Source organism: Hemitrygon akajei, chromosome 6 (assembly GCF_048418815.1).
Source record: "Hemitrygon akajei chromosome 6, sHemAka1.3, whole genome shotgun sequence".
Classification (NCBI taxonomy): Eukaryota; Metazoa; Chordata; class Chondrichthyes; order Myliobatiformes; family Dasyatidae; genus Hemitrygon; species Hemitrygon akajei.
Window position 1 is genome coordinate 92,937,225 of NC_133129.1, and position 21,091 is coordinate 92,958,315.

Here is a 21,091-nt window from a genome sequence, read left to right on the forward strand (position 1 = left end):
TGTTAGCTTTCATTTCGAGAGGACTGGAGTATAAAAGCAGGGATGTAATGCTGAGGCTTTGTAGGCATTGGTGAAGCCTCACTTGGGGTATTGTGAGCAATTTTTGGCCCCTTATCTAAGAAAGAATGTGCTGACGTAGGAGAAGGTGCAAAGGAGGTTCATGAAAATGATTCCAGGAATTGAAGGCTTATCATATGAGGAGCATTTGATGGCTCTGGGCCCCATATTTAAGTAAGGAAATGCTGGTGTTGGAGAGGGTCCAGAGGAGGTTCATTAAAATAATCCTGGAAATGAAAGGGTTCATGTAGGAGGAGTATTTAATGGCTCTGTATTCACTGGAGTTTAGAAGAATGAGGGGGGGTGTATTTCATTGAAACCTACTGAATATTGAAAGGCCTAGATAGGGTGGACATGGAGAGGACGCTTCCTATAGTGGGAGAGTCCAGAACCAGTGGGCTCAGTCTCGGAAATGAAGGACGTCTGTTTAGAACAGAGATGAGAGGAATTTCTTTAGCTGGTGTCCATCATATCCCTCTGGCTCCCCACCTCCTTCCCTTTATTCCATTGTCTACTGTCCTATTCTATCAGATTCTGTCTTCAGCCCTTTACTTCTTCCACCAGCTCACCTGGTCACATGTCATTTTGTGCTCCACCCTCTCTCCCTCCCCCACACCTTCTGATTCTGGCTTCTGCCCCTTCCTTTCCACTCCTGATGAAGGATCTCAGCCTGAAATTATCTGCCGGTGGTCACCCATTTCAATTCTGCTTCCCATTCCAACATGTCAGTCCATGGTCTCCTCTACTGCACCAAAGTGGCCGCACTCAGGTTGGAGGGGCAGCACCTGGGTGGCCTCCAGCCTGATGGTATGAACATCGATTTCTCGAGCTTCTGGTAATTGCCTCCCCCCTTTCCTTCACCATTCCTCTCTCTTGTCTTTCTCTCTCACCTTCTCTCCTTACCTGCCCATCATCTCCCTCTGGTGCTCCTCCCCCTTCCCTTTCTTTCATGTTTTTCTGTCCTCTCCTATTAGTCTCTCCCTTCTCCAGCCCTTTATCTCTCACCAATCAACTTCCCAGCTCTTTACTCCACCCCCCTCCCCAATACTCAGTTCCACCTCTCACCTACCACCTTGTACTCCCTCCCCTCCCCCCACCTTACTCAGGCTTCTCCCCTTCCTTTCCAGTCCCGATGACTGGCCTCGGCCTGAAATGTTGGATGTTTACTCTTTTCCATAGAAACTGCCTGACCTGCTGAGTTCCTCCAGCACTTTTGTGCATTATTCAGCGTTTCCGGTATCGCAGAGTCTCTTGTGTGGAGCAGTCTTGACGGTCTTCTCCCCCTTCCTCGCTTTATCAAGTCCCAAACATTCATGGACTTTGCTGAGATTCATGGGGAGGTGGATAATTGATAATCCAACTAACTCTTGCCCCCTCACTGAATGCCCCTGAGATGAGTGGCTTATGATACCCTTACTGGGTGGCAGATGAGTATCTGGGGTCACATACTGGGCTGAGCCCCTCTACAGGAAGTTCGGAGGGACTGTTACTGATTTACTGAGTTAGGTGAACTCTAATTCCTCCTTTGAAGTCACGTTCAGAAGTATGAAATCTTGACTCATAGAGGACGCACTATATGTTTGATTGGCACACCACCATATATTCGCCATTGCCCACCAAACTCACCTTAGATTCTATACCTCAACGCACAAACTAGGGGGGGATATTTACGTTAATTGACCCACCCTGTGTATGTCGCTGGGATGTGCGAGGGAACTGGAGGAAAGAGGATGGGTGACATGGAGAATGTGGAGACTCCACACACACACACACACAGCTCCGGAGTCGGGTCTCTGAAAGGCAGTAGCTTAGTTCATCTCCAGAGCTGCCTCTGCTTACCAATCCGCCGACCTGCCCTCCACAAACCGGGACACACCCCAGCCTGAAGCAGATTAACATGAGGCTGTGACTGCAGCACCCCAGTGGCAGGAAGGAGAGAACTAGTCACCCTCAGACCTGCCTGCTCCATGGATTCATGAACACTAACAACCTCACTGTTCCCTTCTTTTGCAGCATGTACTTATTTTGAAATTTCTGGCGATTCTATGCGCTTGCAAACACAACAAATTTCACACCAGAGAACAATAATAACAAACCCAGTTTTGACTGACTGTGCTGTATGTACCTGTGGAGTCGACCAGGGGAAACTGCTTCAGCTCGCTGTTCTTCAGCAGGGATCGGACGTCCTTGTACTTGTGGTCCTTTGCCACGTACTTTAGCTCCGTCACCATGAAGTCCTCAGCGATGATGTCGTGGGCGCTGTGTTAACAAACACCATCAGCATCAGTGCTCAAGGCAGGCGGCTCCCCTGGGTCACCTGACACCCTGCTCCCTCTGCTCCTCGCTGAGGACAGCGTTATTCATGGGATACCTCAGATCAGTGGGGGGGGGCACACTGAGAGCCAAGGACGTCGGGCTGCCGGGTGGAGGGAGAAGCTGAGTTGATAGTTCGGGGGTGAAACATTAACTATCCCTTTCCCCACAGATGCCACCAGACCTATTGGGCGTTTCCAGCACTTCCTGATTTTATTCCAGATTTGCAGAATCATAATGTTCTATTCTTTTGCTTCTTCGATAACTGGGCAGTGCTCAGGAGGGGGCCCCAGGTCCCAGTAGAGCAGCGTCACTGGGCATCTTGACTGTAAGAGGTGGCAAATTTAGCTCAGTTTGATGTTTATTGAACATTTAAAGACAAATACACAACCACACAGGCAGAATATCACAGGGACATGAATGAACACACACACCACACACATCATACAGGACATGCACACATTTATATCATATACTGTGTATAATCACACACATACACCACATACTTGTACAGGTACACAGACATTTACAAATAGATAGATAGATAGATAGATAGATACTTTATTCATCCCCATGGGGAAATTCAACTTTTTTTTCCAATGTCCCATACACTTGTTGTATCAAAACTAATTACATACAATACTTAACTCAGTAAAAAATATGATATGCATCTAAATCACTATCTCAAAAAGCATTAATAATAGCTTTTAAAAAGTTCTTAAGTCCTGGCGGTTGAATTGTAAAGCCTAATGGCATTGGGGAGTATTGACCTCTTCATCCTGTCTGAGGAGCATTGCATCGATAGTAACCTGTCGCTGAAACTGCTTCTCTGTCTCTGGATGGTGCTATGTAGAGGATGTTCAGAGTTTTCCATAATTGACCGTAGCCTACTCAGCGCCCTTCGCTCAGCTACCGATGTTAAACTCTCCAGTACTTTGCCCACGACAGAGCCCGCCTTCCTTACCAGCTTATTAAGACGTGAGGCGTCCCTCTTCTTAATGCTTCCCCCCCAACACACCACCACAAAGAAGAGGGCGCTCTCCACAACTGACCTATAGAACATCTTCAGCATCTCACTACAGACATTGAATGACGCCAACCTTCTAAGGAAGTACAGTCGACTCTGTGCCTTCCTGCACAAGGCATCTGTGTTGGCAGTCCAGTCTAGCTTCTCGTCTAACTGTACTCCCAGATACTTGTAGGTCTTAACCTGCTCCACACATTCTCCATTAATGATCACTGGCTCCATATGAGGCCTAGATCTCCCACCACACATACAAATATAAATTAGATCTCTCTCTCTCTCTCACACACACACACACACACACTCACGTGCGCGTGTGAGGGAGGGGGTTGGTTGGGGGTTTGATGTTCTAGCTGCTGTTTTCTGGGTGGGGGTGGTCAATCTGTTAGCTTTTGTCTGAGGGAGGAGGTTGGGGGTTTAAGGTTTGATGCTCTAGTTGTTGTTTTTCATGTGGGTGATCTGTTAGTTTTTGTGGGAGGGAGGGGGATGGGGGGGGTTTGGGGTTTATGAGTTTTGTTTTTTCTTCTTTCCTGTGGGGGGGGGGCTGGTATTTCACGGCTGTCTGGAGAAGCCGAATACCAGGGTTGTATTGTACCCGCATACTTTGACAATAAAATGAACCTTTGAACACACACACAAGATCACACATACACACAACTGGATCACACCCGGCACTTGACTACACACACACAGAGTGGAGAGTTCCACACGTCAGCAGAAATACTTCCATTGACATCAGCCTTCCACAACCTCGGCTATCTGATGAAGTTCCGCGAGGATAGAGCCACCTCTACGAAGAGCAGACGGTATTATAACAACAAGCAATGAGTGCATAGCCCGATCCCACAAACAGGAACTGCCCAATGATCACCAGTGTTGACTGGGGGCTTGGGGAGGGGAGGATAAATATTATCCGAGATCACGGTGAAATAGCGTGGATTGGATCTGAGTTGTGACAGGGGTAACATCTCACCTGGGGGGATACAGTCTGGCAGGGTAGCACTCCCTCAGTACTGCCCCAGCAGTTCTAGACCAGAGGTGGAAGTTCATATCTCCAACCCAGCCACCCCCCCCCCCCCCACCCCGACCTTTAGAATCAAAAGACGAGAGGGCTGGGGCATCTGACACTTCCAGCCCTACCCCCTCCCCTCAGAATGCGCTCCCTCCATGCCTCACCCACTCTTGCCCACGGTCAGCTTGGGCAGGTAAGGGAGCTTCTTCACGATGACAATCCCGTCAAAGAAGGAAGGCTGGCACCGCTGGCTGATGGCGTTGGCCACCAGGACGGCGATGAGCACTGGCAGGATGTGGGACATCTGGCCCGTCAACTCGAAGACCAGCACCGCGGTCGAGATGGTGTGGGTGACAGCTCCGGAATAGGCAGCAGCCCCTGCAGAAGAGGGAGAGGGATAGAAGGCGGTGGAAAGGGAGGGAGGGGGAGAGAGGAAGGACAAGGAGCAGGGGAGAGGTGGGGTACGAGAGGAAGGGTTGCAGGAATGGGTGGTGGCAGGAATGGTGAGTGAGAGAGGAAGAAAGAGTGAAAGGAGGAGGTAAGGTAATGAGGAGACAGAGGGGAAGAGGAGAAAGGGGAGCAGGAGGGTGAGAAAGACTGGAATTTAGACAAGTTAAAATGGTTTCCATTCTGACATATTGGTCTATGGCCTTCTCTACTGTCAGGTTGGAAGGCATAACACAATGGGACCATGAGATATAGGAGCAGAGTTAGGCCATTTGGCCCATCGAGTCTGCTTCAGCATATCATCATGGCTGATCCATTTCCCTCTCAGCCTCAATCTCCCGCCTTCTCTCTGTATCCCAAATGCCCTGACAAATCAAGAATGGCAACCTCTGCCTTAAATACACCCAATATTTAATTTGAGAATGATGCAATTGGCATTTGAGATGCAAAAGCTAAAGCCAGGTGTCTCAGTCTAACAGTGGAGTAAATGGAACTACAGAGGCATGAGAGAGCAGCTGTCCAAAATGGACTGGAAGGGGACACTGGCAGGGATGACGGCAGAGCCGCAATGGCTGGAGTTTCTGGGAGCAATTCAGAAGGGGCTGAATAGACACATCCCAAAGAAGCAAGTATTCTAAAGGCAGGATGATGCAACCGTGCCTGACAAGAGAAGCCAAAACCAATATAAAACGGGAATCACCATCAATTCCCGGTAATCTCTATCCTCTTCCCCTCTGTTTTTTCCTTTCCTCATTCTGGCTCCCCTCTCACCTCTTCTCTTCTCCTCACCTGCCTAATGCCTACATATAACCATATAACAATTACAGCACGGAAACAGGCCATTTCGGCCATTCTAGTCCGTGCCGAACGCTTACTCTCACCTAGTCCCACTGGCCCACACTCAGCCCATAACCCTCCATTCCTTTCCTGTCCATATACCTATCCAATTTTACTTTAAATGACAATACTGAACCTGCCTCTACCACTTCTACTGGAAGCTCGTTCCACACAGCTACCACTCTCTGAGTAAAGAAATTCCCCCTCGTGTTACCCCTAAACTTCTGCCCCCTAACTCTCAACTCATGTCCTCTTGTTTGAATCTCCCCTACTCTCAATGGAAAAAGCCTATCCACATCAACTCGATCTATCCCCCTCATTATTTTAAATACCTCTATCAAGTTCCCCCCTCAACCTTCTACGCTCCAAAGAATAAAGACCTAACTTGTTCAACCTTTCTCTGTAACTTAGGTGCTCAAACCCAGGTAACATTCTAGTAAATCTTCTCTGTACTCTCTCTAGTTTGTTTATATCCTTCCTATAATTTGGTGACCAGAACTGTACACAATACTCCAAATTCGGCCTTACCAATGCCTTGTACAATTTTAACATTATATCCCAACTCCTATACTCAATGCTCTGATTTATAAAGGCCAGCATACCAAAAGCTTTCTTCACCACCCTATCCACATGAGATTCCAGCTTCAGGGAACTATGCACCATTATTCCTAGATCACTCTGTTCTACTGCATTCTTCAATGCCCTACCATTTACCATGTATGTCCTATTTGGATTATTCCTACCAAAATGTAGCACCTCACACTTATCAGCATTAAACTCCATCTGCCATCATTCAGCCCACTCTTCTAACTGGTCTAAATCTCTCTGCAAACTTTGAAAACCTACTTCATTATCCACGACGCCACCTACCTTAGTATCATCTGCATACTTACAAATCCAATTTACCACTCCATCATCCAGATCATTAATGTATATGACAAACAACACTGGACCCAGTACAGATCCCTGAGGCACACCACTAGTCACCGGCCTTCAACCTGACAAACAGTTATCCACCTCTACTCTCTGGCATCTCCCATCCAGCCACTGTTGAATTCATTTTACTACTTCAATATTAATACCTAACGATTGAATCCCTTCCTCCATCTGGATCCCTTCCTCCTTCCCTTTCCTCCACGGTACACTCTCCTCTCCTATCAAATTCCTTCTTCTTCAGCCCTTTACCTTTTCCACCAATCACCTCCCAGATTCTCACTTCATTTGCCCTCCCCCCATCCACCTACTTCCCCCCTCACCTTGTCTCACTTAGTTTACCCTCCTTCTCCTGCCCATCTTTTTATTCTGGCTATTTCTCCCTTCTTTTCTAGTCCTGATGAAGGGATCTTAGCCTGAAATATCAACTCTTTTTTTCCTTTCCATAGATGCTGCCTGGCTTGCTGAGTTCCTCCAGCACTTTGTGCGTGTTGCTCTGGATTTCCAGCGTCTGCTGAATCTCCTGTGTTTATGTATTGCATCGTACTGCTGCCGCAAAACAACAAGTTTCACCATATGCCAGTGATAATAAACCTGATTCTCCTCCTAGAAGGAAGCCAACTGTGACACAAAGAGGGCTGCTCACCCGCCAGTGCATATCCCGAAGGAGTGATTTTGATCTGAATTCCTTCTGATATGATTCCTTCCGGAAAGATCTTTGCCATTATTTCCCCGTACAGCCGCCCAAGTCCCGCACCTGTGAAAAGGGAGAGCGTTCGTGAGATTTGGTGACTTAATGTGATTACAACCAGTCTCCAGCCCCGGGACAGGGAATTGGTCTTGCTTTGTTATTGTCACGTATACTGAGATACAATGAAAAGCTTGTCTTGCAGACTGTTCATACAGATCAAATCATTACACAGTGCATTGAGGTAGAACAAGGTAAAGCTATCACAATGCAGAATAATGTGTGGCAGTTGCAGAGAAGGTGCAGTGCAGGTAGACAAGAAGGTGCAAGATCACAATGAGGCAGATTGTGAGCTCAAGAGACCGATTTATCGTATTAGGGAGCCATTGCAGAATAACGGATACAAGAAAGTAAAGATTGGCTTTATTTGTCTATTCTGCATCAAAACATTGAAACATAGAGTGAAATTGAGCTTTGAGGTGATTTGCCCCACTAAGTGATGAACTGAGGCTGAGGTTATGGGCCAATTCCAGCCGCTGTGGACTCAACTTGGTTTGGAATGTTGTTGCTTGCTTTTACTGTTTGCATGGTTTGTGTGTTGTTTTCTCGTTCTCTGTGCATTGGATGTTGGTCCTTCTTGGCCCTTAGCTTCCACTGGAGCTTAGACCATTAGTGACCTCCCATCTCCATCGTCCTCAGTTCTAAGCGAGTTTCCCGAGAGTAGACCAGGAGTATCCCCATTTCGGCCTTAACATCTCTCCTCCATGTGTTCTTCAGGCGTCCCTTTTTCTTCTTTCCTTGGGGATTGCATTTTAATGCCTGCCCGGTGATGCTGTGGAGGATTGGCTTCCTCGAGGTGTGGCCAATCCACCTCCATTTCTGTTTGCGTATTTGTATTTCTATGAATTCCTGGTTGGTGTTTTCCCACAGTGTCTGTTTGGTTACTCCGTCATCCATCTGATGTTTAGGACCCTTCACAGGCACTGATTGATGAAAGGCAACCAGTTTTGGAGTGTCTTCATTGTTGTTCTCCAATTTTAGAGCCATAGAGGATCTATGCTACCATACCACCCCTAAAAATGCAGTGTAGGTAAACAATACCGTACAATGAATAAACTCTCCTCGGGATTCCAGCCAGGTACAGGTATCAATTTTAATCGACGTTTCGATGACAGACTTTGCCAACCTCATCAGGGATTATGCCTGGGCATGTCTAGTCAGGTGGTATTTATACCCTTGTCATCTGCCCTCCGATTGGTTAGTCTTCATCCAATCAGTTTCCACTGTCCTACCTCATTTACAATCGAACTCCAGTTCTTACTTACAGCGAGATTTTCCTCTTTGTTAGAATTTCCTCTAATTTTATTTCCATGGCTTCCTTTACCAGGCGGTCCCAAAAGCCGTTGGCGCAGGACAGAAAAGAAAAAGAGCAAGGGCAGGCCATCTGGCCCATTGAACCTGCTCCGTCACTCAATAAGATTATAACTAATCTGGCAATGGACTCAGCTCCATCCACCTGCCTTTATCATCAAAGTATGTATACGTGATACAGACTCGAGATTTGTCTCCTAACTGGCAGCCACAAAACAGAAAAACCAAAAGAACCCATTTAAAAAATACCATCAAACATCACAAATTGCAGCAAAAAAAATCAAATCATGCAAACAATAACCGTAAGTAAATAGCGTTCTGAGCTGAAGTCCACAAAGAGAGTCCGAGACCCATAGTTCGGCACAGAGCCGAGTAAACGTCACAGAGCAGTGTGCTGAACTGGCCCATCCCTCACCTTGGGCCCAAAACCTTGACCTTTTCAATGTGACCCGGTGCTTAAATTGTCATCGAAACATCGGGTTCAGTCGCTTTGATGCGCTCTGGGGCCTGGATCCCCACCACCTCGATTCAGCCCGGTGCTTAAATCGATTGAACCTCTGAACTTCCTTGCTGTCAGCTGTGGGCCCACTGCCTCACCCTGCTTTGGTTCTGTCACATGGAATTGCCTTCATGTCCAAAGGGAAGTTAAAGACTATTGCTTATGAGGACAGTTTGCCAGAAAAAGAGTGATTAACAAGGTTTTCAGATGTTTTCCTATTTCATTGGTCTCCAGCCAGGTCTCTGAGATTCATCAGCACCATCTTGAACTGAAGTTTCCCTACTAAACAAAACTCTATCTAACTACATCTTAAATATATTTAATGAGAAGTCTTGGGCAGAGAATTCTACAGGTTCACTACTCTCTGGGAAAAGCAGTTTCTCCTCAACTCCATCCGAATTCTACTCCCCTGAAACATTAGGCCAACTCCCCTAGTTTTAGGCTCACCTACCAGTGAAAACAACTTTCCTCTCTATCCTATTAGTCTCTATCTTATTTATCTCTCATAATTTTATACGTTCCTCTCAGATCTCCTCTCATTCTTCTGAATTCCAGTCAGTACAGTCCCAGATGACTCACTCTCTTTTTATAGGCTAAACCCCTCATCTCCAGAATCAACCTGAGGGTCTGAAGGGATGGATCATCATTTCAGCCCTGCTCCCTGACATTTGGGCATTCGGTGTCATGATGTGCACAGACAATACCGGAACCCAGATGTGGAGGAAGATCAAACTCCAATGTAGAGATGGCAGCGAGAGCTTATTCACAATAATTCCAGAGAACGTCCGCAGAGTGACATCGTGAGATGTAAAATTCTCAAAACTAGGACCCCGTGACTAGAGCTAATCAGGCATCCACTTAAATAATATGAGTACCATGGAATCCCAGAGCCAATCAAAATAAAGTTAATAAGTTTAAACAGAAGACTACTTGACAAAGAGCAAGTCACTCAAGAAAAAAAATTAATAACTCTCATTAAACAACAATTAACCATTTCAGGTGCTCTAATACCCTCAGAACTCAATGCTCTCCAGTGCCCTGCACAGAGAAGAAGAACTCGTTAGGGTGGGGGTGGGGGAATTATAGAAAAAAACAAAAACACACAAAATGACCTGTCATAAAAGTTTTAAGAGTAGTGTCAATACTGAATAAAAATAAAGAGAGTAAAGTGTTAACCCACACAGAGTGAATTTCCTCTACACTGTCCCATCACACACTCCCAGGGTCAGACACAGAGTGAAGCTCCCTCTACACTGTCCCATCACACACTCCCAGGGTCAGACACAGAGTGAAGCTCCCTCTACACTGTCCCATCACACACTCCCAGGGTCAGACACAGAGTGAAGCTCCCTCTACACTGTCCCATCACACACTCCCGGGGTCAGACACAGAGTGAAGCTCCCTCTACACTGTCCCATCACACACTCCCGGGGTCAGACACAGAGTGAAGCTCCCTCTGCACTGTCCCATCTCACACTCCCAGGATCAGACACAGAGTGAAGCTCCCTCTACACCGTCCCATCACACACTCCCGGGGTCAGACACAGAGTGAAGCTCTCTCTACACTGTCCCATCACACACTCCCAGGGTCAGACACAGAGTGAAGCTCCCTCTTCACCGTCCCATCTCACACTCCCAGGATCAGACACAGAGTGAAGCTCCCTCTACACTGTCCCATCACACACTCCCAGGGTCAGACACAGAGTGAAGCTCCCTCTACACTGTCCCATCACACACTCCCGGGGTCAGACACAGAGTGAAGCTCCCTCTATACTGTCCCATCACACACTCCCGGGGTCAGACACAGAGTGAAGCTCCCTCTACACTGTCCCATCACACACTCCCGGGGTCAGACACAGAGTGAAGCTCCCTCTACACTGTCCCATCACACACTCCCGGGGTCAGACACAGAGTGAAGCTCCCTCTACACCGTCCCATCACACACTCCCAGGGTCAGACACAGAGTGAAGCTCCCTCTGCACTGTCCCATCACACACTCCCAGGGTCAGACACAGAGTGAAGCTCCCTCTTCACCGTCCCATCTCACACTCCCAGGATCAGACACAGAGTGAAGCTCCCTCTACACTGTCCCATCACACACTCCCAGGGTCAGATACTGAGTGAAGCTCCCTCTACACTGTCCCATCACACACTCCCAGGGTCAGACACAGAGTGAAGCTCTCTCTACACTGTCCCATCACACACTTCCAGGGTTAGTCACAGAGTGAAGTTCCCTCTACACCATCCCATCACACACTCCCAGGGTCAGACACAGAGTGAAGCTCTCTCTACACTGTCCCATCGCACACTCCCAGGGTCAGACACAGAGTGAAGCTTCCCCTACACTGTCCCTTCACGCATTCCCAGGGTCAGACACAGAGTGAAGCTCTCTCTATACTGTCCCATCACATACTCCCATAAAGTAAAGGTCCCTTTACACTGTCCAATAAGAGCAAACAGAATGTAGTTTGCTACAGAGCTCAATACTATGAATTTGATAATAGCATCTGAACACACTTTCCAAAAGAGGTCTGTTGTTAATTGGCCATTCCCGACTGCCTGAAGTTTCAGATCTGTGTTAACTGCTGGGTTTGAATGACATCAAATATTTACCCTTGGTGCTGGGAGTTGGGTCTGGCCAGTGCCTCTGCAGAACTCACCGTAAACAAACACAGGCAGGAAATAACCAGCGGGAAGCACCATTGTCGTGGCCAGCAACAGCATGAAGAACTAGGATGAGAAAAGAGAGAGGTCAAGGGCAGCTTGTATCTGATTCCCAGACTGCTGTGGTTCTGTTGTGAGATGTTAGGGAAGATGCCATGATATTGGACTGGAGGTTCTGAGTGGGAGACACAAGTTCAAGTTCCAGCAGCACAGCTAAGCAGTCATAGAATCATGTCACACAGAAACAGGCTCTTTGGCCCATCTAGTCCATGCAGACATGATCTGCCTAGTTGCTTCTACCTGCCTCCAGATCATATCCATCCAAACTCCTCTCCTCCAAAGTTCTCTTGATTGTCACAATTGAACACTTCTCTACCACTTCTGCTTGCAGCTTGAAGCTCATTCCACTCTCCTACCACTCTTTGAGCCTCAGGTTTCCCTTCAATATTTCACCTTTCACCCTAAATCTATGACCCCTACTTTTAGTCTCACCAACCGGAGGGGAAAAAACTTGCATGCATTTTCACCCTTTCTGTACCCCTCATAACTTCGTATACCTCTATGAGTCCTCCCCTCATTCCCCTGCAATCCTGGGAATAAAATCATAACCCGTTCCACCTTTCCTTTTAACTCAGGTCCTAAATTCCAGGCTATATCCTTGTAAATTTTCTCTGCACTCTCTCAAATTTATTGCTATCTTTCCTGTAAGTAGATGACCAGAAATGCTGCACATAAAATACACTAAATCTACCCTCACCAATGTCAACATAACACCCCATCTCCTGTACTCCTGTACTGCTTTATGAAGGCTTTATGAAAGCTCTCTTTACAACCCTATCTATCTGTGATACCACTTTTAAGGAATTGTGGATCTGTATTCACAGATCCCTCTGTTCTACTTCACTCCTCAGTGCTCTGCCTCCGACCATATAAATCCTTCCTCGGTTTGTCCTCCCAACGTGTAACATCTCACACTTGTCTCCATTAAATTCCACCTGCTATGTTTCAGCCCATCTTCCCAGCTGGTCCAGATCCTGCTGCAAGCTTTGTTAGTCCTTCCCACTGTCCACTACGCTCCCAATCTTGGTGTCATCACAAATTTGCTGATCCAGTTTACCATGTTACAATCTAATTCTGTAATATAGATGACAAACAATAAAGGACCTAACACCTATCCCTGCGGTGTACCACTAGTCGTAGGCCTCCAGTCAGAGAATTCTTCCGTTGAGCTAATATTGGATCCAATTTACTACTTCCTCCATTGCGGGACTTATTCAAAAGCCTTGCTGAAGTCCATCTAGTCAATATCCACTGTCTTTCCTTCATCGATCTTCTTGGTGATCTCCTTGAAAAAGTCTATAAGACTGGTTAGACATGACTTACTATGCAAAAAGCCATGTTGACTATCCTTGATTGAGCCCTGCCTTTCTAACTACTTATACCCCCTCTCTCTAGTGTGATTGGAGGGGTGGGTGATGTCTTAGGGGGCTCAGAACTCACCAAGGTGTGGGCAAAGGGAGACAGCTCCTGACTTTCACGTTTGGCTTAGCTACTAAGCCCAGAGGAACTGTTTCTATTGACAAGAGAAGGGCCAAAGGCAGGTTACTGGTGCTTTAAAAGCAGTCACTTCGAGCAGATGGAGCCCGTCAGCCATGATTGGCAGCTCATGTGGGAGAAGGAAAGCTCTGATCTCAAACTAGCTCTGTTTTGCAGCTGTACCCACTCACGGGGGAGGCTTTGGGACCAAACCCTGAGGAAAAATCCTCTATTGAGTTCAACACTGACTGGCAACTCCTGCGATGCTGCTGGTGCCAAGCTGTATCGGTCTCTGCCGTTCGTTTGGTTTCATCAGCTGGGTGGAGAGGGGGAGTTTGCTACATGGGCAACAGCTTGCTCTCCATATCGTACTGCCCTGGCTTGCGTGTTACATAGATAGCTACGATGTAATATCCATGGTCAACCCCAATCAACAGAGAGCAAGGAGGCTTTGGAGAGCGTGTTGAAGAGGTTCACCAGGATGTTGCCTGGATTAGAGAGCATGTGTTATAAGGAGAGTCTGGACAAACATGGACTGTTTGCTCCGGAGCAGAAGAGCCTGAAGGGAGACGTGTAGGCCAAGATTTTTTACAGTGAGTCATGGGTGCCTGAATTGGATTGCCAAGGAAGGTGGTGGAGGCAGATACAATAGAGGCATTTGAGAGGCTGTTAGACACATGAACATGCAGAGATGGTGGGAGAAGGGCCAGGTTCAAAGTTCAAAATTCAAAGGTCAAAGTAAATTTATTATAAAAGTACATATTTGTCACCGTTACAACCCTGAGGTTCATTTTCTTGTACTCAATAATTCCACAGAATAATAACCATGACAGAATCAATGGAAGACCACACCAACTTGGATGTTCAGCCAGAAAAGAGAGCAAACTGTGCAAAGACAACAAGAAATAATAATATATAAATAAGCAATGAATATTGAGAAAGTGAGTCCATAGGTACTGGAAACACGTCAATGAAGGGTTGAGTGAAGTTGAGTGAAGGCAGAAGGGATTTGGTTTAATTTAGCTTTGTGTTCAGCACAGACATTGTGGGCCGAGGGGCCAGTTCTGGTGTTTCATTGTTCTATGTTCTACAAGGGGCCAGTTAGCACCTGCCATGCTGTGGATCTCTGTGATCCCCAGGATGATGGTCTTCGTTCCATCTCCACAGAGCGAAGATGCCTGTGCATGTATTTGTTTAACGTGTACTTGATGTTGCATACCATGATGTTAATAGAAGTGTAGGGGATTACCTTGAGTATTATGAAGAAGGTCAACATTTCCAGCGAGGACAGCCTGGGGTGGGTCCATTGAAGCCACTTAGCGTTGTAGGTGGGGAAAGGAGGCTGCCTGCTGCCGTTCAGTAACCTCTGCTCATCGGAGCCCCACGTTCGGTTGTCGAAGAATGTTTCCAGGTGTTCCTTCATGGACAGCTGAAGCCAAAAGCACTTGGGCTTAAAATTGACATATTACCACAGCTGGGCACGAATCTGCTTGTACCTACAGTACTGTGCAAAAGTCTCAGGCACATACATATTGCTCGGGTGCCTAAGACTTTTGCACAGTACTGTAGTAATTTTATGTATTGCACTGTACTGCTGCCACAAAAAATACAAATTTCATGACATATATGAATGATGATAAATCTGATTCTGATCTGGGTCTCTATTGTGGACTAAGAGGGGGAAGAGGGCAGGGAGAGGGGAATCATGGTTGGGGAAAGGGGCAGGGAGAGGGGAATCATGGTTGGGGAAGGGGGCAGGGAGAGGGGAATCATGGTTGGGGAAGGGGGCAGGGAGAGGGGATTCATGATTGGGAAAAGGGGAAGGGAGAGGGGAGGGAGCAGGAAGCATCAGAGAGACATTCTGTAATGATCAATAAACAAATTGGAATCAAATGACCTTCCTTTGTGTTTCAGGACTGGGTGTGTCTGCACCCACACCAACCAACCCCCTCCCCACCCTTGGCACACCCTCTCTACCACCTGTCCCACGCTCCTCCCTGAGGGAGCACTGCACCCTCACCATTCCCAACATCCTTTGTTCCTGCCGATTTTCAAACTGGCTCTCCACTTCACATTGACAAAATTCTTGGGCACCCTAGCTCTATATTTGTGTATATACTGTATGATATATCATGGGCTGCAAGTAGTTGCTGGTACCTCACAGCTCTGTCAAAGCCAGTTCAATCCCAACCTCCGGTGGTGTGTGTGCGCGCGGTTTGCATATTCTCTCTGTGACCGCTTGGGTTTCCCTCGTGAGCTCTGACTTCCTCCCGCATCTCAAAGAATCAGAATCAGAAACAGGTTTAATATCAACAGTATATAAATATATCATCGAGCTAAATAAGTAGTGCAAAAACAGAAATTAAAAAAGTCACGAGGTAGTGTTCATCGGTTCAATGTCCACTCAGAAACAGGATGGAAGAGGGGAAGAAGCTGTTCCTGAATCGTCGAGTGTGTGCCTTCAGGCTTCTGTACCTTCTTCCTGATGGTAACAATGAGAAGAGGGCATGACCTGGGTGATAGGGGTCCCTAATGATGGGCGCTGCCTTTCCGAGCACCGCTCCTTGAAGATTCCTTGGATATTACGGAGGCTAGTACCCATGATGGAGCTGACTCAGTTTACCACTCTCTGCAGCTTATTTCCATCCTGCGCAGTATTTCCCCCACCCCCAATACATGATGGCGAGGCAGCCAGTTAGAATGCTCTCTGTGATACATCTATAGAAGTTTTCAAGTGCTTTAGGTAACAAACCAAATCTCTTCAAACTCCTAATGAAATATAACTTCTGCCATGCCTTCTTTATAACTACATCGATATGTTGGAACCAGGTTAGATCCTCAGAGATATTGACACCAGGAACTTGAAACTGTTTACTCTCTCCACTTTGCATCCTTCTATGAGGATTGGTTTGTGTTCCCTCATCTTACCCTTTCTGAAGTCCACAATGTCTTATTGACATTGAGTGCAAGGTTGTTGCTGTGACACCACTCAACTAGCTGGTATATCTCACTCCTGTATGCCCTCTTGTCTCCATCTGCGATTCTGCCAACAATTGTTGTATCATCAGCAAATTTATAGATGGTATCTGAGCTATGCCGAGCCACACAGTCATGTGCATGCAGAGAGTAGAGCAGTCGGCTAAGCACACATCCCTGAGGTGTGCTAGTATTGATTGTCAGCGAAGAGGAGATATTACCACCAATCTACACAGATTGTGGTCTTCTGATTAGGATGGCGAGGATCCATTTGCAGAGGGAGGTACAGAGACCTAGGTTCTGTAGCTTATCGATCAGGACTGTAGGATGTTAAGCGATGAGCTATAGTCAATGAACAGCTTCTTGACATTGGTATTTGTATTGCCCAGGTGATCCAAGCCTGTGTGGGGAGCCATTGAGATTGCACATACTGTAGACCTATTGTGGCAATAGGCAAATTGCAGTGGGTCCAGGTCCTAGTCAGCTAGTTGGTAGGTTAATTGGCTGTTGTAAATTACCTTGCGTATGAGGAGGGGGTCAACAGGAGAATTGACAGGCAAATGAGATACAATGGCTTCCAGGGAAACAAATGGGGTTGGGGGGGAGATGAAGGGTATAAGATCTTCTGATGGCTGGCATAGACTTCAAGGGCCAAATGGCCTCCTTTGCCATTGCGAGGAAGTAAGTTATGGTCTCAGGAACTTTTTCCAAAGGGTATTCCTGTATCTAGCTTGATAAAGATACCTATAGATTCAAGTCTGTCTCAGACTAGAGACAGGAACACTTACTATTATGAAATAGTATTTCTCCATACCCACTGTGACCCCAGTGATGCTCGAGAGGGCAACATTGTGGTCATGGTGGGTATGAAGAAAGAACCGCACAAAATGAGCAAGCTTCCAGCATCACCCATTTATTGAAACAGTCCCTACTTTTAATTGGTTGTCGTCCTATATCAAAGAAATGTCCATAAAGTGGGGTTGTAGTATGCTGCATGCCTACGTGTCAGTATCCAGTGACATCACTAAGTGATGGTCTACCCTGTGAAATGACTGAATTCAATGCTGTTAAGAAGGCACGTGGTATATTGGTCATTAGTCACAGGGCTGAGTTCTGGAAATGCAAAGTAATATTGCAGCTCTATTAAAAAAACGAGTTAGACCACAACTGGAATATTGTGTTGCGTTCTGCTCGCCTCATTACAGGAAGGATGTGGAAGCTTTAGAGCTGGTGCTGAGGAGATTTACCAGGTTGCTGTCTGGATTAGAGAGCACGAGTTATGAGGGAAGGTTGAGGGAGCTGGAGCTTTACGTTTTGGAGTGAAAGAGGATGAGAGGTGACTTGATAGAGGTGTACAGGATGATACGAGGCATAGATCGAGTGGACAGCCAGAGACTTTTTCCCAGGATGGAAATGGGTAATACTTTTAAGATAATTGGGGGAAAGTATAGAAGGGATGTCAGGGATAACTTCTTTATACAGGGAGTGGTGGGTATGTGGAACAGCCTGAAGGGTGGTGGTAGAGGCAGATACATTAGGGATATTTAAGAAACTCTTAGATAGGCACACGGATGATGGAAAAGTGGACAGCTTTGTGGGAGGAGGGGTCAGATTGACCTTGGAGTAGGTTAAAAGATTTTCACCACATTATGGACTGAAGGACTGTTGTATGTCCTATGTTCTATGAAGTAAATGGGCGATTAGGTTAAGAACTGGACTTGGTTGCCTTCAGTTACTCTGGGTGGAAAGGAGGAGTTCCTTCTCAACAAGCCAACTGCAAATGCAATGTACCAATCGTTCAGCTCTTTGAGTTCACTCTGCTATTCAGAACTAATCAGTAAACTCCAAGACGTGGGCCTCAATACCCCCTTGTGTAATTGGATCCTGGATTTCCTCACTTGCAGACCCCAGTCAGTCAGATTGGCAAAAACATCTCCTCCACAATCTCCATCAGTGCAGTTGCACCACAGGGCTGTGTGCTTGGCCCCCTGCTCTACTTGTTTTACACCTATGATTGTGCGGCTAAATACAGCTCCAACACCAAATACAAGTTTGCTGATGACACCACTGTTGTGGGCCGTATCAAAGGTGGTGATGAATCAGCATGCAGGAGGGAGGTTGAGAACTTTACTGAGTGTTGTAATAACAACAACCTCTCACTCAATGTTAATAAGACCAAGGAACTGATAGTAGACTTCAGGAGAGGGAAAAAGAGCTCCAGGAGCCAGTAATCATCAAAGGATCAGAGGTGGAGAGGGTGAGTAAATTTAAATTCCTGGGTGTCACTATCTCAGAGGACCTGTCCTGGACCCATTATATAAATATAATTGCGAAGAAAGCACAGCAGTGCCTTTACTTCCTCAGGAGTCTGCGGAGATTTGGCATGTCAGCAAAAACCTTAGCAAACTTCTACAGAAGTCTGAAGGTTCAAAGGTTCATTTATTATTGACGTATACAACTCTGAAATTATTCTTCTCCAGATAGGCCAGAAACCAAGAAAGAAAAGAATGGCAGCAGAAACATAAACCCCCAAATCCCTGCTCCCTGCACAAAAAAACAAACAAAAATGGAACAGGGACATTGACCCCCCCCCCCCAAATCCTCCTCCCCTGCACACAAAAAAATGAGAAAGTTTGGAGGGAAAAACACAGAATATAAAAAAACCATAAGACTGAAAAAAATGTCCACAGTCCAAATCCACCTGCAAAACACAGAAAACCTGGGCGACATTTCCCTCTCCATTGCAGAGCGATCTCACCAGAAATAAAAATACAATCTCTCCTCTCTGCGCGCAGTGATCCCCAATGATAAAAAGGCAGGCAGCCGGTGTTTCAATCTCCTTCGCCACTTTAATTGGCGAACATAGAAATCTACAGCACATTACAGGCCTTTCAGCCCACAATGTTGAGCCGATCATGCAACCTACTCTAGAAACTGCCTAGAATTTCCCTACCACATAGCCCTCTACTTTTCGAAGCTCCATGCACCTACCTAAGAGACCTTTAAAAGACCCTATTGTATCCACCTCAGTGCATTCCACTCACCCTCCACTCTCAGTGTGAAAAATTTACCTCCGACATCCCCTCTGTGCTTACTTCCAAGCACCTTAAAACTATGCCCCCCCTCATTTTAGCCACTTCAGCCCTGGGGAAAAAAGCCTAATGGCAAACAATGGAAACTTTAATCGTCAAAATGGAGTTGAACATCGGCTTGCAGCCTTCTTGCCACGAGGTTCCCGAATGCTGCCTCTGCCTCCCGGAATTCCCCTGGAGACTGCGGTGCGCTGAAACACCCAAACGATCTCCGCACTGAGAATCACAGGCTCCAACAGTCCCAGAATCACGTTCAAGGTGAAAATCAATTGTAAAAGACATTAAAGAAGCGACATATGTGGTTTCATGATCTATCCAGAAGACGTCGACTGAAGGAGTGTTATACGCAGACGCCATCTTAACTCGGTGGTGGAGAGTGTACTGACTGGCTGCATGGTATGGGAACACCAATGCCTCTGAGCAGAAACTCCTACAAATGTAGTGTATTCAGCCTAGTACGTCACGGGTAAATCCTCCCAACCACTGAACTTATCTATTGAAACATTGCTATGGAAAAGCAGTATCCATCATCAAATATCCTCACCACCCAGGCCATGCTCTTTCCTTGCTCCTGCCATCAGGTGGGAAGTACAGGATTTGCCCCACCAGGTTCAAGAGCAGTTACTACCCCTCGACCATCAGGCTCTTGAACAAAAGGGGATAACTACACTCATTTAAGGATTCTGTTATCTTACTATTATTATCATTATTTATTGCTATTTATTTATTATCTGCATTTCCACAGTTTGTTTATAGTTCCTGATGTTTACAGATCCTGTCTACAGTTCCCGTTCTATAGATTTGCTAAGTATGCCTGCAGAAAAAGAATCTAGTGTTGTGTCTGGTGAAATAAATGTACTCTGATAATAAATTTTACTTTAAACATTGAACATTGAAGATTGATCCTCTATCCCAGGAGCTTGTGCCTGTCTCTCTGCTTGCCTCTTGAGGCTTGCTTGTCTCGTAATCTATCCAGCTCCTTCGTAAACTTCTGTGTCCATTGGTAATATGGAGTTGGTACAAGTTCAACAGTGACTGATGGAGATACTTCAAATCCTTAGGACCGTGATCCTTGGTTCTCAACCCACTCCGGCCAGGGGAAATGTTTCCCTGTCAGAACTTCAGTGAGATCTCCTCTCATTCTTCTAAACTCTAACTGTCCCAAGTTGTACCAAGTTCCCTTAAGAAAGCATCTTGCCATCCCCGGATCCAGTCTGTGGACTAAGAAATGATCTCAGACACAAGAGATTCTGCAGATGCTGAGAATGTAGAGTGACATGCACAAAATGCTGGAGGACCTCAATGCTGCTCAATGGCTTGTCAGTCTTTGTGTGTAGTTTTTCATTGATTCTATTGTATTCTTCATTCTACTCTGAATGCCCACAAGAAAGTGAATCTCAGGGCAGTAGATGGTGACATATACCGTATTGTATGAGTCGGCACGTGGCCAAGTGGTTAAGGCATTCGTCTAGTGATCTGAAGGTCGCTAGTTCGAGCCTTGGCTGAGGCTGTATGTGTGTCCTTGAGCAAGGCACTTAACCACACATTGCTCTGTGACGACACTGGTGCCAAGCTGTATGGGTCATAATTCCCTTCCCTTGGACAACATCGGTGGTGTGGAGAGGGGAAACTTGTAGCATGG

The 21,091-nt window shown here is 46.4% G+C and overlaps 1 protein-coding gene across 1 annotated transcript in view; it reads right to left on the reverse strand.

The window, feature by feature from the left end:
- LOC140729281 (chloride channel protein ClC-Kb-like) overlaps window positions 1–21,091 on the reverse strand; it is a 118,203-nt gene that overhangs the window by 42,692 nt on the left and 54,420 nt on the right. Inside the window, exons 11-15 of the mRNA XM_073048883.1 lie at window positions 14,631–14,810; window positions 11,842–11,911; window positions 7,270–7,380; window positions 4,571–4,784; window positions 2,183–2,316 (exon numbers count right to left, since the gene is read on the reverse strand). Coding sequence (XP_072904984.1) covers window positions 2,183–2,316; window positions 4,571–4,784; window positions 7,270–7,380; window positions 11,842–11,911; window positions 14,631–14,810 — 709 coding nt within the window. The remainder of the gene's footprint in view (window positions 1–2,182; window positions 2,317–4,570; window positions 4,785–7,269; window positions 7,381–11,841; window positions 11,912–14,630; window positions 14,811–21,091) is intronic.